Below are 16,839 nucleotides of genomic sequence, written 5' to 3' on the forward strand. Positions count from 1 at the left end.
TAAAATGATTTAAAACTTTCATAATTATTCCCAATAGGTCCCTAACGGTTATATTTCAAGGGGTGTCTATAAATACCCCCTTATTTGGGATAATTAGCATGAGATTAAAAATATTGATTAAGAGAAATTTTCTGAAAATCCCAAAACCTACAATACTCATATCCAACCCCCATTCACTCATACTTACTTTCTTCGATTTCTTAAATCCTCTGTAAGTTGATTGAGTGTTTATATGAATAGGTTTGCTCCCCCATTCATATTTGATTGATTTATTTTCATTGAGAGCTAAACCTAAGTATTCTTAGGAGACTTTATTAATAAGTCTATCTTAAGAAGACTTTTATTTGATCTTCTAAGATTGCACCTTCATTGCAACATCTTGAGAAAATTGTATTTGTTTTTTGTTGTAAAATATTTTCAAAATACTTTCAAATATCTAGTGTGTTTTATCTTGATAAATCTTTGAAGAAATATTTTGTTATGTGAGAAAAATCTTTGTTGCAATATTCATTGATTTATATCTCTAGTTGAATACAAAGATTAAACTCTTTTTGCAAACCAAACTTATACATTGCTAGAGCTTCATATATATATATATATATATATATATATATATATATATATATATATATTGTTTGATTGATATCTTTGCTTGAGCACTTAGATTGAATACATTTTATGATACAAAGATTGTAGTGTTCGCACTCTCACGCACTGATTGCAATGCTAGTAAATCTATTTGAGAGTAGACATCTTAAACCACACTGAGCTTACTTATTAAATCATATTGTGGTGTATGTGACTGAACATATTTGGGTACATATATGCTTTACACGAAAACACAATCATTGTACCGATATTATTTGATTTCAAATTTATTGTATTTCCAGGCACGGGCCTAAAGAGGGAGACTAGCCCTGGAATAGTTCCGGATTGACTTAGATTCGGTTAGGAAAGTTAGGTGCGCCATCCTGTTAAGGTGTGTAAGTTGAGGTCAGCCCTGCTAATTGACCTGGTTAATGTTAAGATCAACCCTGTGGTAATTGACCTGACTGTAATCGGTGCCACTCCACCCTTAAGTGAGCTATTAGTGGAATCCTCGAGTTTGCGAGTTAGAGGCAGAGACGTAGGCACAGTTGGCCGAACCCCGATAACATATCGTGTGTTTGTTTATATTTCCGCACTTTATATTTACCGCACGTGTATGTTATTATGTGAATGATATGCTTGATTTAAATTTCCATATATTATATTTATTGGCATTTTTGGAACTGCATAAAAAGACCCTAAGTTGTAATATTCTGCTAACATCTGGTTGAACCTAAGAGAAAAGTTTAAAATTCCAATTTACCCCCCTCTTGGAAATACACAAATTCTAACAATTTGTGAATAATTCGAGAGATTTTTTTGTAAATAAATCAAATATAAGATCATCCTACTTTTATATTATTTTTAACTAAAATAATTCCGTATTGTAATTTATTCAATTTTCTACATGCCACACTTCTAAAGCTCGATTAATGATATACCATATTCACTCCAAATTTAGAAATAAATATAAGTATAGATTAGATTGAAGATCGGACTAATGTAATATATATCTAAAAAATGAGGTAGTTCTTCTTAAATTAATGTAATACATAGATTCAATCGTATGTATAAATTGTAATATTTCGATCTTATATCTGTAAATTGATAGTCTATTTTAGTATTATAATAAAATAATTAATATTGAGGAAGCCAAATTTTATTTTGTGACATGAATAATTAACATTGAACTCAAATTTTTTTCTGTGTGGAGATTTTGTGAATAATATGAGGGACTTTTTGGTAATTAAAATCGCATATAAGATCATCCCTCAAAAGCCTCTACCCTCTCCTTCATCTTCTCTGTAACGCCAGGGGGTCCTTCGCTCCTCTCTATAAAACTGCGACACTCCAAACCATTCCTAGAACCAAACGGTAGCAACACAAACCCTAGGGTTTCGTGCTCAACATATTCGTAAATTTATGAATATCAAAACCCTAGTTGTTTCTAATACCCATTAAAGATTGCTATCGATCTTCTTCCCTCTCCATCAAGGTAAGCCTTACAGATCTCTTATTATCTGTCTGTCTCCTTGGCATTCCAATTGCAACCCTTTATTTGTTTTCTCTACTTTGTCCTTCAATCTGCCCGTCTACGACTCCCGGGGGGCTACTTGGGCTGCATGCCAATTCAAGTTCTTTTTGAGCAATTTTATTTGGGATTCTTTCACTATTCATGAGCTAGAAAAGTGTGAAAATTTGAGAGGGAGTTTTAGAAGGGTTTGGAGTTTATTCTAGGGTTTTTACTGCCATGGACGATCTTGAGAAGGCGATATTGATCAGTTTTGATGAATCGGGGGCAATTGATTCGGAGTTGAAATCGCAAGCAGTGGCTTTTTGCCAGCAAATAAAGGAAACCCCGTCAATCTGTAGCTTGTGCATTGAGCGCCTGTGCTTTTCTAAACTCGTGCAAGTCCAGTTCTGGTGCTTGCAGAGTCTACATGAGGCTATACGTGTGCGATACTCGTCAATGAGTTTAGATGAGAAGTCTTTCGTAAGGAACTCTGTGTTCTCAATGGCATGCTTTGAAGGTCTTGATGATAAGAACTCTGGTAGACTATTGGACACTCCGCCATTTATCAGGAACAAGCTTGCCCAAGTTTTGGTCACTTTAATTTACTTTGAATACCCAATAATTTGGTCATCTATATTTACCGATTTTCTTCCTCATTTGAGCAAGGGTGCGGCGGTGATAGATATGTTTTGTCGGGTTTTGAATGCACTGGATGATCAATTGATTAGTTTGGACTACCCCCGCAGTGCTGAAGAGATGACAGTTGCCGGCCGAGTTAAGGATGCAATGAGGCATCAGTGCGTAGCTCAGATAGTTAGAGCATGGTACGACATTGTATCTATGTATAGAAATTCTGATCCCGAACTCTGTGCTAGTGTCTTGGACACTATGAGGAGATACATTTCTTGGATTGATATTGGGTTAATTGTGAATGATGCTCTTATGCCTTTACTGTTTGAATTGATTTTGGTTGATGGGTCGTCTGAACAACTTCGAGGTGCAGCAGCAGGCTGTGTTTTGGCTGCAGTTTCTAAGCGCATGGATCCTCAAAACAAGCTTCGCCTTTTACAAAGCCTTCAAATCAGTCGGGTTTTTGGTTTAGTAGGTGGGGATAATGATTCTGAATTGGTTTCGAGGATAGCTGCATTACTTATTGGATATGCTACTGAAGTTCTGGAATGTTCTAAGCGTTTGACTTCCAATGACAGTAAGGGAATTTCAATTGAACTACTGAATGAAGCATTGCCCTCAGTTTTCTATGTAATGCAAAATTGTGAGGTTGATGTCCAATTCAGTACTGTGCAATTCCTCTCCGGTTATGTTGCAAACATGAAGAGCCTTTCTCCACTTGGAGAGAAACAGTTGTTTCATGTGGGCCAGATATTGGAAGTGATTCGTGAACAAATTCTTTATGATCCTATTTATCGCAATAATATTGATTTACTAGATAAGATTGGTAGAGAAGAGGAAGATAGGATGACAGAGTTGCGGAAGGATTTATTTGTATTGCTTCGTAGCGTGGGTCGTGTAGCTCCTGATATTACTCAGATATTTATCAGAAATTCATTGGCTAGTGCTGTTGCATCTAATTCTGATAGGAATGTTGAAGAGGTAGAAGCCGCACTTTCTCTTTTCTATGCGCTTGGGGAGTCAATAAGTGATGAGGCAATCCGAAGTGGAAGTGGACAATTGAAAGAATTGGTGCCAATGATTTTGTCAACAAGGTTTCCTTGCCATTCCAATAGGCTGGTTGCACTTGTGTATTTGGAGACAATAACACGATATATGAAGTTTGTTCAGGAGAATACCCAATATATACCAATGGTTTTGGCTGCCTTTCTTGATGAAAGAGGTATACACAATCCAAATGTCAATGTGAGTAGGAGAGCAAGTTACCTTTTCATGAGGGTTGTCAAATTGCTCAAAGCAAAGCTTGTCCCTTTCATAGTGACTATTTTGCAGGTATCATTAATTCTTTTGTTTATCACAACACGTGCTTCTTTTTTTTTTTTTGGGGGGGGGGGGGGGGGGAACATGATATTTGCATTTTTTCAAAGCAAGCACGAAAATGTGTGAGCCTGTGAAGAAGAACCTTACAATTGCTGCAGCATAAAGCAGTCACTAAATGAAATAAAAATTTGATTAGCTACAATTTACAATACCCAAAGCAGCAAGAAAATGAAAAATTAATTTAAATTAAAACTCCAGTACTGATTAAGATATGTATTCGGGAGAAGCATCAACGGCCTTAATAAATTATGATTTCTATGCTTGTTACCACCTGCAAAACTACTCTCTGTCTATCTGTTTCTCTGAATTAATTTTAATTTAATATCAGAGTTTGCAAGACACTGTTGCTCGATTTACAAGTATGGAATGTATGTCAAAAGAACTCTCAGCATCTGAAGATGGCAGTCACATATTTGAGGTACCAGTTATGATCGCGCATGCATAATCTTTAATATCTTATAGATGTTGAGGCTGCTTTTGTCATAATTTTGCATCATCATTTCACAGGCTATTGGCTTATTAATTGGGATGGAAGATGTGCCTCTGGAAAAGCAATCTGATTATCTCTCTTCATTGCTGACTCCGCTTTGTCAACAGGTGGTGGTTTTAGTTGCACTTAATATAATTTATAGCTGTTCAGATGTCACCAGGAGGCAACACTTTCAATCCCTCCTTCCCCCCACGCCCCCAAAAAGAATAAGATAAAGGGGAGAGCCTTTTGCTCCCGCCTTCATGTTTTTTTTCACGGATTTTTTGCTAGCTTTCTGAAATTTTAATTAAATATTCTCTCAAATAGTCATTGTTATGATCCAGGTTGAGGCTTTGCTTATAAATTTTAAAGTGCAAAATCCAGAAGAATCTCCTGCCAAAATTGCAAACATCCAGCAAATAATCATGGCAATTAATGCACTAAGCAAGGTTCTTTCTTCAATCTTGTAATATGTAGCACATAGTCTATTTAATGCTATGTTCCATCTTGGATCGGGGCTTAGTCATCCATTTTCTGTACATTTTTTTTATGAATATTGGAAAAAAAAGCCTGATTCGCAGAGTTAAAAAAGACTTTAGAAAAATTACTTTCAAATTTATTTGATGTTACTCTTCTCAGCAACTTGACTGTTGTAAGCTGGTCATATAATGTAGCTGTTTAATTTTTGATTATGTTTTATATAGAAAAGATCCTAGCTAGTTTTTGAACTTTACCATGTTTGGAATTTGTGGCTTAAGTACTTGACTCTATATCCACGTATTTTATGCTCACAGTGTTTGTTCTTAATCCAGGGTTTTAGTGAGCGTCTTGTAACTGCTAGTCGCCCTGCAATAGGTCTTATGTTCAAGCAGGTTGGTATTCATGATCGCTTTTTTGTCTTCAGGTCCATGATGTATATATTGTTTTTGAATTCTGGTGAATTTTTCTTCACCTTTTGGATTTAAAATTATTGATAAGGTGGAGTCTTTGTGCTTAGTTTTGTTAATAAGCTGATTCATGTTCGCAATTCACACATTTAGGTTATGTACGATATTTATGAGTAGCACTGAAAGGATTTATTTCTTTAAACCCGTGTTCACCTCCGTAATTCCATCACACGTCTATCTATTTACTTTTCTCTTTGAGTGCATAGGGTGGATTCTGGATGGGTGTGAATCATTGTTTCTGTTTTGTTTTCTGTCATTAAACAGCTACATACTTGAATGGGTTTACCAGCATATTAATTCCTTCTTTGCCTGTATGAGCGATGACTGATTGAATGTGAATTCTGATGTTATTTCATGGTAGAATTTACCCATATTTGCTTACCTCATTGCATGAAATTTAGAAAAAGCATTGAGTAGAGTTCATCATAAAAATTCTTGTGCAGAGATGCTGTGATATCTCGCAAAAATGCTGTTATAGAAATGCTTGCAGATATGCTTTCCTCATCCTTGGATGTTAATTAGAAAATGCATAGAGGTGGATGCTATTATAGAAACATTTGCAGAAATGCTGCGTATTGTTTCAGTCTCCAAACTTATGTTTGTTTTTCCCCTTGTTTAATCTAGACCTTGGATGTTCTCCTCCAAATTCTTGTTGTATTTCCAAGGATAGAGTCTCTGAGAAGTAAGGTAAGGGGTAGATCTTGGAAGATTTTCTTCTCATGGTGTTGTGATAACACTCTTTTTAAACACTACCTTCTGTGGTATTCAGGTCACATCATTTATTCATCGCATGGTGGACACTTTGGGAGCATCAGTGTTTCCTTACCTCCCAAAGGCATTGGAGCAATTGCTGGCAGAAAGCGAGGTACTTTAAGAACAAAGTTTTTTGTTCTATATTATATTCATTAACTAGAAAAATATTATGGATATTTTTAGTATTCCCACCTAACACTACAATCTGTCCAACACTTTTTTTCAAATGAGAGCTCTATTAGATTTGTTATATGCACTCAATATTGAAGCTGGAGGCATTTTGATTTGTTGTTGCTCCCCCATGTTTCCAAAAATACTCCAGATGATAAACGTTCTCGTTGTTAGTGACTTCTAATGTAATTTAAAAAACTATAGCAAATGCCTATCTGCCAAAATCTTTCAGTTACCCCTGTTCCCCAACCCCCAAAAGTAATGATTTTTTCCCAGTCTTTCATAACCTGCTGCTAGGATTATAGCTGATATATTTAATTATTTATGCATGTGTTGCTTGTGAACCTCCTAACATTATTTTAAATGAAACACACTGGTTATATTGAAGGAAAAAGTGATACATTTCTCAGGTTATGTCTTTAATCAATACAAGAAAATTATTTTTCTACTTTTTTTTTTTTTTTGGTTTTTTGATGCTCTGTGGCATCATTTAGTATTAAGTAGACTGGTGTCTCCAAAATCAGGATCTCAGATATGATGCACTCAGAATCTTCAGGTTAAACAGTCAGATTCTGTTTGGAAATACATTGTTATGCAAAATAAAGAGCAGTGTCGATTATAACAAGATTTTTGCAAATACATCGAAATATGAGTTGTGCCCATTCAGTAAGATTTTTGACAAATGGCCTAACTGGTTGAAGATCGTACACGGAAGTATTCATTTGCTTGGAATATGGCTTCCAGCATCAATTTCAAATTTTTCCTTATTCTGGTGGCCTAAATATACCTTTCAGCATCAATTGGAAGGTTATGCTATTTAACACATATTTTTGTTAGGATGACATTAGGTTTGAAGGTGAAAAAATGGATCTGCTGTTGTCCAGCCCTCAGTTTTGAGGGTACATAGAATTGATTTGACCTAGGGGTTTTGAATGGGAATTTTGATTGAAATTGGTTTTACTATTTTTAGTGGGATATTCAACAGATACGAGTGAGAATGCAAGATAAGCGTTTTGCCATTGTGTTGATGTCTTGCACCTTTTAAAAGAAAAAAGATATTCACTTATGCTTTATTTAGTTTTTGGGAATTTAGAATTTTTTTTTTGGTCATCTTGGCATCTAGTGGCATCTTTTCTCTTTCTGCATTTCTAATTATTTAATTCAACAGGTCGTGTACCAATGAGCATTTATGAGTGTTTGTTTCTTTCTTTGCTTTTCCTTTTTTATCAGAAAAAAGAGATGCATTAAATGGCTCCAAGGGGGTATCATCCATGTGCAAAAACCGCCTAAGAGAGTGGTTGGCTAAGTCTAAAACTATACGAGTGTCCAAAATGTACTATTCGTTAAACTAATTACTAAGGGAACTAAGCCATCTAGCTGTTTTAGGAGTAAAGAGGCATGTCTCTTCCTTCGAAGGCTCTTCTATTTCTCTCCCTTGACATAATCCAGAAAACAGCTAGAAGGATCATGAGTTCTTTTTTTCTCCAACTTGTCTGCTCCTGTCTGGATACTACTCCATGCCTTGTTCCTTTTAGCAGATTCAACAGTAGCCCAGCTGAGACTGATGAACGTGAAAGCCAGGTCCTGGAGGTTTCTGGTCTAAAGACTCTGCACCAGGATGTGACCTACAGATTCAGCATTGTTTTCTTAGTTGTCTATTGCCTTTTATTGATTTTTATAAATCCTAAATATAGGAAATTATATCTCAACAAATACTTGTGTTGTTATTTTGTGATGACCTGGCCACATGTCTGAACAATAAAAAATAGATATGAACTCTTAATGCAAGGAAAGCAGTAGTTAAAACTAAAAGAACAAAATTATAATATGATGTGTATTGAATATTAAAAAATAAACATAGAAAGAACCCTAAAATATATACCCCAAGATCCATAAATTTTACTTGCTGGGCATGGTCCTGCTGCTTCAATGTTCCATCTCTTTTGTATTTTCATTTGACAAACCTATTGATGAAATAGAAAGGAACTATGATGAAGAGAAAACGTGAAGAGATGGAGGAAGAGAGCCTTAAACAGGAAGAACATGAGAAAAGAGAATCATGAAAGAAAGTGGAGAGAGGGAGAGAGCTATTCCTAAGCATTGTTGACAGATAAGAATAGAGAGGAGAGAGAGAGGAATCCTGAATAAGGTCAGAAAGAGAAAATAGTTAGTTGTTGAAGAGGGTTCAATGTATTAGCATGTACTTCATTACAAGAGAAAAAAAAGAAGTAAATAATACACGGTTGGGCTCATTAATTTCTGACACCAGATGTTTAGAACCAAATAGTACATATGGTGAAAGCCCTGGAACTCAGCAACTAGGCTTCTGTATTCACCATATGAGATATGTAGGATTCAGCCTCATTTCATTGTTGATTGGTACCAATGAATCTTTTCCAATGGTGCTTTTCTTTCCTTTATTGTAGCTTAGGCTTAAAAGGAAATTTCTATGGATTTGCATTTGGACTTCTGATGGTTATGGTACTTCTGAGTTGAGTGTAAAATATAAAGTATTATAGGATTACACTAATTGTTTACTCTATTTATTGGCAGAGGAATACTGGCATCATGGTCTGATTCCAAGTTGATATTTTTTTGTTGCAGCCAGTAGAATTGGTGGGCTTTCTCTTATTAATCAATCAGCTTATTTGCAAATTTGGCACTTTGGTGCATGACATATTGGAGGAAATATTTCCACTTGTTGCTGGTAGGATATTTAATATACTCCCAGGAGACGTGGTTTTATCAGGCCCTGGAAGCAATACTGAGGTATGCAGACTTCTTAATTTAGTAATGCAAAAATTCTTACATGTAATTCAATCTTAATCTTGAGTTGGGGTTTGGCCCTATTGACTCTCAACCAGTCTAATCTTTACCTTTTGGTACTTTGAGCTGAAATGTGGTAAATTGTTGTAATTCTGTTTCATAGCGTTCCATCATATCATAAATTTTATTGAATAGTTGTGAATTTGTGTGCTCATATGAGTTATAACTTGAAGTGTCTTGTTGCTATTTCACAGTAACGAACAAATGTCAATCAACTGCATGTTTTTGTGGTTTTTTTCCCTATATTTTTTATTTGAAAAATCTAAAACCAACATCAAAATAACTATAGTTACCAATGATTTTGTGCTTTAACATGCTGCTGGAATAGACTTAGCTGAGCAAAGATAGGCTAAATTCCCTCCAGTTATCAGGAGAATTCCAAAGGAAAATGTTGGTAAATTTTTTTGTCTGATTTAGTAATGCTAGTTTTTTTTTGTTAACCCAAAAAAAGGAATTTTATTTTACATGTTTGAGGAACATGAAGAACCTCAAAGCGTTAAATAGAACTATATTGTCTGAAAACTCATTTTATCCTCCTAATATGCTCTTTGATGCTGTAATCTTCACAATTATCAGCGTATTGTTTATAGTCCTCTCTTAACAATATCAGGATAGTATGGTGGTAGTTATTGCTGCTTTCTAATCTCTGTTCTTTATTCTTTTGCTTTTACCCTCTGGTATACGTTCTTTTACCAGAAAAAAAAAGTAACAAGGGAAAAGAAAAAATCTGTCATTAGCCTTGCAGTGCAATGTTCAGGGGTTGGATCCAGAGATGGAACACGTAATAATATTCTATATTATTAATATTTTGGCCTGTGCAATGTGTGGGAATAAATGGAGTAAGAATAAAATAGAAATGATCTTCAAAAACTGTATAGTTTATCTAATCCTTTAATGCTACAAATATATTTTCATAGTGGTTGGGATTTGTTATATTGGGTGTTAGCTTTTCAAGCTGTATGTGGGGCCTAGCCAGTTAGGCACTATCATAATTGTCAATACTCATTGATTGTAAATGAGCATGATTACCAAATTTATTTATTATTTAAAGCTTAAACATTCATTAGAATATAAGTGCACACCAAAAGATTGATCCTAATAAAAGAGTTGCCAATATTCTTAATCAAAGGATAGTTTCAGTATTTAATGAAAAGACAAACAAATAATGCTATATTATTAATACGTGGCGAACTAAGTTACCATCTGGGCATCCACATCATTGTCCATGTGGATTGGATTTATGATATATGCTTATATTATTTTTCTTTTTTTAATTATGAGGTAGAATAATGAATTACTTCTGGTTTTTCTTCAGATGTGCAAGCAAAAGAAATACTAATTTACGTGGATATACTCTAGGACCTCTGTGAGCATATATTCTATTATAAAATAATAAAACATCTATGACAGCTTTAGTAGATGCAGGAGTGAGATTGTGAGCTCCTGATTTTGTATGCTGAGACTCCATGTGGACTGTCTTGCAGGAAATTCGTGAATTGCAAGAGCTTCAAAAAATATCATGCACATTTCTTCATGTCATAACCACCCATGATTTGTCTTCAGTGTTTCTTTCTCCAAGAAGTAGATGTTACCTGCATTCTATGATGGAATTGCTGTTGTATACTGCTTGTAATCACAAGGATACTACTGTAAGAAAGGTGTGTTTGCTATTTTGGTTATGTTTCTTACCATTACTATTTTGATTTTACCATATTGGTACTTCTATATTATAAGATAATTTCATCATTGCTTCTGTTTCTGTTATTCAGGCGTGTGTTCAAATCTTTATCAGACTCATCAAAGATTGGTGCAACAGACCTTATGGTGAAGAAAAGGTAACTAACCACTTAAAATGGCCATACTTTGTTGTGTTGGAGATTATTTAACTGTACTAAAGTGGGGAAACCCCTTCAGGTACCTGGTTTCAGGAGTTTTATAATTGAGGCCTTTGCAACCAACTGTTGTTTGTACAGTGTGCTTGACAAGTCCTTCGAGTTTCATGATGCAAATACTGTAAGTCATATTTTATTTAAATTGAGACAATCATGTTGTGAATGGGGTGGTGATTTGCTATGCTCTAAATGCTTCATATAAACCTTGCATTTTTTGGATTTGTTTATGTGCTGGTTAATTTGATATCAGGGTGTTGATGTTATTCAGTACAAAATGATGTTGTTTATCCTCATTTCTCTGGTTTTTTCTTTCCACTTTGTTTACCACTTATACCTCAGGCAATTGGTGAATGCCTCCATAAAGAACATGACTAGCCCATGGTGTCATTTGTCTTTGTTGTCATAAATTGGTTTCTGTAGCAATAATTAGCATGCACCATTTATACAAAGCTGTTGTGCGCATAGTTTTTAAACATGGATAGGATTGGCTGGTCGGACCAGGTTTGACCGGACCCAGTGCCTTGGTTGGTCCAGACCTCGATGAGAACTGTATTTGTTTAAAACTGGAGTCATTTTGGCTGACTTGGTTCAACCCAGCCTAAACCAGTCAAACCTGGTGGGGCAGGCAAGTTGATCCAGTATCAAAAATAGGCAGAAGTTGGAAAATTCTGCAGCAAGCACGAATTGAACCCTCCACATTGATTTACACCGTGTACATTGCCACCACAAGGCCACCTCCCAGTTTGTGTTATGAAACAGAATATAATATATTTGAATACTTCCTGATGTTGATGACTTGTCTTTCTTTGTTTCTTTTCCATTCATTTTTTAAAGAAATCATTAAATTAATATATATGAATTACTTGTTAAACCACCGGGCTAACCCACCGGTCCAATCAGTCCAAACAACCCGATGTGAGCTCACTGAGTTGGTCACCGGTCTGGGTTTTAAACCATGGTTGTGCAACTCTAATAAAAATTTGTATCTGTAAATTTTCTGTTGAATCTCCTTATATCGTCACAGGACTTTGGAACAGAGGCTTTTGAGGAACAAGCATATACAAGATGAGATTGTTCCTGATTTGGATTATTTGTTGGGTGGTAGGAATTGAAAAAATGTTTCTGACTACTGCAGCATTGGTGGGGGTATGACTCCAGAGAGTCATTGTGATCCATACGGATTTAGCTGATAATAGCACACTTAGGATTATGAGTTGGCATAATGGTTTGAGATTTCAATGGAGAGCATAGAGAAAATTGTTGACTTGTGAGTAGAGATGCAAGAAGTTATTAACATAAATAATTTTTTTGCTTTGACCAATCATCTAGAAGGTGAAGAGAGAAGAGAATGCAGACTATGCAGTGCATAATGTTACAAGGTGAGGACGGGGTGGATAGGAGGTTTAAATAGTAGAGGAACTTATAAGATGGACTTGAAGGCTGATTTGTTTATGTAGCATAATTTTTCACAAAGCATAGTTGTTAACTATATCATTTTTAGTGTGGTGTTTAAATTTGTGACATAACCGGTGCTAACAGGTACATAGCAAATGGTTGAACAACATTTTGTAGTTTTACTTACAGTTGTGCTGTTGGAAGTTAGAAAATGTTCTGTGAGCACAAGGAAACTATTTCTACTTGGCTAAATAACTCAGTAGCACACATTGGGTGGCCCTCTCTTTATATCCCTTTTGCCTATCTTTACATCATTATAGTCCCACACCTGAGTGTATGCTTGTGACATGAGATAAATAATATTTGTATAGAGCTAATAAGACATAAAATTTATAAAACTAATAAAAGGGCTTCTGTGAGCCACAAGGCTCCTCATTTTAAGAGGGTATGGGAAGGATCATCAGAGTGTATGCAGCCCCTTGCTTTTATGAGAGGTGCCGTTTCCTTGGACTTGAACTTATGACCAATCCGTGGCAAAGGAGCAACCTTACCGTTGATCTAAGGCCCACCCTCCTATGATAGTTTATAGAACTAATAAAACATGAATAAATATATAATGATATATAATAAATTTATGTTGTTGTTGTTGTCTTTAAAACTGAATGTGATACTGTAAACTGATTTAAATAAAATAAAAAATAGAAACTGAAAGCCAGAACTGGAAAACAAAATGAGAATGGCTCACCAGTTTTCAGTTTTTTGGTATTTTTATGCACTTCTTGTGCCTACTTTGTGTCCTATGTCCTGATTGTATCTCTGCCTGGTCCCCTTCCATTGGGTTATGACTGGTGCATTACAAAATTAATAAATACTCATGATAACCGTTCGAGCTAACGGAATTCGTAATATTATACGAGAATGTATTGAACAATATAATAGAGAAGTAAAAATTGTAAATACTGGTATCATACTTCAAGTAGGCAATGGCATTGCTCGTATTCATGATCTTGATGAATTAATGACAGGTGAATTAGTAGAATTTGAAGAGGGTACGATAGGCATCATCGATGAGTAGTGGGGTCCTGGGCTAAGCCTTAGCTAAACCTTGGAAATCTTAATGCCATAATGTCTTTCGAAGCCTCCTAGTCATTATCCTACTACAATAATTCTCGCTAAGAAGAACACCCATGTTGTGGCAATTTGACACATCCCATTACACTGATCAGGGCCTTCGTTTTCGGAGTGACTGAGGGAGTCAAAAACCAAGAAGTGAGTTATTTATAACAAGCATTCTTCTTACAGTTAGATCCAATCTCCTAGTCCCTGCGGAAAGGAAAAATAATTTCACTTGCTTCCTTTTGGGAAGAGAGGACTAAGGAAAACCTATAGATTATAGTTTGCGGCTTTCTCCAGTCCTCCGGTAAAAGCATGAAAAAAATCCAACCAGTGCATTGAATTCCTTATATGGGTCTCAAGCAGTGTTGCATTTTAAAGTCAACTGATCATGGACCACTCAACTTCAAAGATTTAGTTTCAGGCATCAACCACATGCCTCATCAGTTGGACTGACTGCTGTATGAGTAACAAATTTGCATGCGCCTGAAGGTGGTGCTGCTTCACTTGTAATGAATTGGATTGAAACATTTTTGTCATAAGGGGACATTGGATATTTTTATTGTTATTTATAGGATGGATAAGTAGAATTTACCATATTAAAGTTTGTAACTTTTTCCTGTTAATTTTTTTTTTGGATGAAATTACTGCTTCCTAGTGTGCTTTATAGTTGTGCCCTTCGTTTTTTGGATTTTAATTTTTCGAAAATTTTTTGCGGCAGCTTATTTTGTTTGGAGAAATAGTAATGGCACAGAAGGTCATGTATGAGAAGTTCGGTGATGATTTTATCATTCAGTTTGTGTCCAAGGGTTTCCCAAATGCACATTGCCCTCGAGAGTTGGCAGAACAATATTGTCAAAAATTGCAGGTATTTAAACCATCTCTGTCTAAGCAATGGCATCTGCTAGGGATTTATTTTAGTAGTAAATAAAGGAATTTATCTCATCGTTGTGTCTCTCTTCTCTCTTCCATCTGATCTGTCCTAGCTCTCCCACATTCCGGCTTAGGTTCTTTATCTTGTTTTAGTCTGTGTCAGATTACTGTTGTGTGTCTTAGCTTCTTTCCCATCTTGGAAACATCCACATAAAATTCTTAGGCAAATGAGGAAAAAATATTATTTTTTGTCTGATTTTTCACTCTTTTATTTTGTTGTTTTTTCCACCATCCCCAATAAGAAAAAAAGAAAGGAAAAGTGAGGTCTGAATTTTAGAGCCTTTTATTTGTTGCAACTACGTTTGCAACTATGGGGCAAACTATGATATTCTTTTAAATTTTGGTTGAGAATAAAATAGAAGGATGCTGATAACCTCCCATTAGGCAAACAATAATTAGTAAGGAATTGTGAACAGTGAATAAAATGCAGTACTACATGATCTTTGCACCTGACTACTATAGAAGCTAGAACCAGAAGTTGGGCGTGAATTTTTTTGCACATGTTTGAGATGAAAGGCTGAGTGTGGGTGAGCATAGCCTGTGTTGCACCCAAAAATCTCTTGCCCTACTCTGGATTATGTGGGCTTGGCCTATATCGTAATTTACTTTTAGTGGCTAAACTTTTTGGCACTTGCAGCTTTAATATTTGATTTGTGCATCTGATGTTCTGTTTGCAGGGCAGTGATCTGAAGGCGTTGAAATCATTCTACCAGTTGCTCATTGAAAATCTGAGATTACAACAGAATGGAAGCCTTGTTTTCAGATAGCATTTTCACAGCATGCTAATCTGATCAGATTGCTAAATTCTCTTTGCTTTTCTTGTTTTCATTACTTGTTTCACTCCATTTTTGTCCCCAAAGGTGGGTAATTTGTTCATGCAACTTGTTGTCGAACTTTACAATATTTATGGAAATTAGGTTGTACTAATGTACAAAAACATTGCAGGGTTCTTTCTGTACATAATATTTTGTGTGACTATCCCATGGACAGTGAGGTATGAATACGAACTCTCATTTCATCTGCCTCTGCTGAGAAGCTTGATTCCCAAACTTAATGAATCTAACATGCTCTCCCATTTTGCTGGAACAGGTGTAAATTTCCGGATGTGTTTTTTTTTGAATGTGAAATAGTTGGAGTCGTCCATCAGTTTTGGGGTGTCGAGTATATGATCATTGTGTTAAATAAAGCAGCTCTATGCTCATTTTTCTGCTGTTCCCTGTTTGATGTCTATCCATTTTTTTCTTTCCGGATGTGGCTTCAAAATAATTTTAATGGTTGTGCATCCATCGGCGAAGGTTCCAGGGTAGTGTGTCTTATTAACCTTTTTTCTGATGTTCCCTTTTTAATGTCTACCTTCTGGATGTGCCTTCAAAAGTTTCCTGCGGTTGCGAGGAGATAAAAGCTTTGCCTGTCTTGTATATGAATAGCTTCTTATGTGGGCTTGGAATTTCCATTTAACTTCTTGGTTTATTATGCGATTTTCTTCCCCAGACCGAAGACCTAAATTAGTCTAATCCATATTTTGGCTGAGGGCATTTTGTGGAATGTAAATTGAGTATGGAACCATGGTGCATTTGTGTTTGGAGAAATATATGCCTTGCATTCCGGTTTGCCTGGCTGACTGGACCGAGAGAATGCTTGTACTGCTGTACATTCCTGTTTGTTTAGGGAAACGAAATTAGTCAATGTTGGTTGCCTGCATTGATGTCCACAATACTGTAATGTGGGGCCTCTTCCTTTTTCTCGCAAACCTTCGCAATTAAAATTGAAAGTCTAAAATACGTTATCCTTGAGAAGGTTCAACGTTGCGGAGGATCCAATATAAAAAAATCCCAGTCATGTCATGAGTAGTGGTTGGTAGGACACTGCTGTACGGTGGCGTTGGCATCCCTCTGGAGTCATTTTCTCACTCTAGAGAAGATGGCTGCCGTTGGAGATGCCTCTATTTCCGCAATTTCTGAGGTGGTGGTGATGTTTTAAGGTTACATAATTATAGAGAATGGTACTCGCCAAAGCAGTAGGCTTCCAGTTGGTCGTCAGCTCCCTTCCCCGCTGGATTGCCTTCCACCCATGTGATATAATAAAATATTTGAGCTCATGATTGATTTCATGAATTTGACTTAATCATAAGTTTATGAAATTCAAGCGATTATAAATTAATATTATATATACATTATACATAATATGAAAATAATAAAATTAAAAGGCTTAATTAAACTTCAAACTTGA

General features: G+C 35.7%; 1 protein-coding gene across 2 annotated transcripts; it reads left to right on the plus strand.

Annotated features, from left to right (window-relative positions):
• Nucleotides 1-1,876: 1,876 nt before the first annotated feature.
• LOC131164782 (exportin-T) lies at nucleotides 1,877-16,218 on the plus strand. Of its 2 annotated transcripts, XR_009139346.1 has the most exons (15): nucleotides 1,877-4,063; nucleotides 4,440-4,529; nucleotides 4,619-4,708; nucleotides 4,925-5,029; nucleotides 5,393-5,452; nucleotides 6,152-6,214; nucleotides 6,297-6,392; nucleotides 9,056-9,220; nucleotides 10,762-10,935; nucleotides 11,047-11,112; nucleotides 11,192-11,290; nucleotides 14,399-14,545; nucleotides 15,288-15,470; nucleotides 15,556-15,604; nucleotides 15,700-16,218. XR_009139346.1 is itself a non-coding variant. In XM_058122220.1 (13 exons), exons 1-13 carry the CDS (start codon nucleotides 2,339-2,341, stop codon nucleotides 15,375-15,377), a joined length of 2,970 nt encoding a protein of 989 aa, XP_057978203.1. In that variant the 5' UTR covers nucleotides 1,877-2,338; the 3' UTR covers nucleotides 15,378-15,694. The 2 variants fall into 2 exon arrangements, 1 of the variants encoding a protein (XP_057978203.1); XM_058122220.1 differs by lacking the exon at nucleotides 15,700-16,218 and having other exon boundaries at nucleotides 15,288-15,694.
• Nucleotides 16,219-16,839: the final 621 nt, after the last annotated feature.

This window comes from Malania oleifera, chromosome 9, assembly GCF_029873635.1.
Source record: "Malania oleifera isolate guangnan ecotype guangnan chromosome 9, ASM2987363v1, whole genome shotgun sequence".
In the NCBI taxonomy this organism is placed as follows: domain Eukaryota; kingdom Viridiplantae; phylum Streptophyta; class Magnoliopsida; order Santalales; family Ximeniaceae; genus Malania; species Malania oleifera.

Coding starts and splice junctions, on each gene's coding strand:
- LOC131164782 (XM_058122220.1), top strand. CDS start 2,339: ATGGACGATCTTGAGAAGGCGATATTGATCAGTTTTGATGAATCGGGG. Junction 4,530..4,618: donor ATGGCAGTCACATATTTGAG/GTACCAGTTATG, acceptor ATCATTTCACAG/GCTATTGGCTTATTAATTGG. Junction 5,453..6,151: donor TAGGTCTTATGTTCAAGCAG/GTTGGTATTCAT, acceptor TGTTTAATCTAG/ACCTTGGATGTTCTCCTCCA.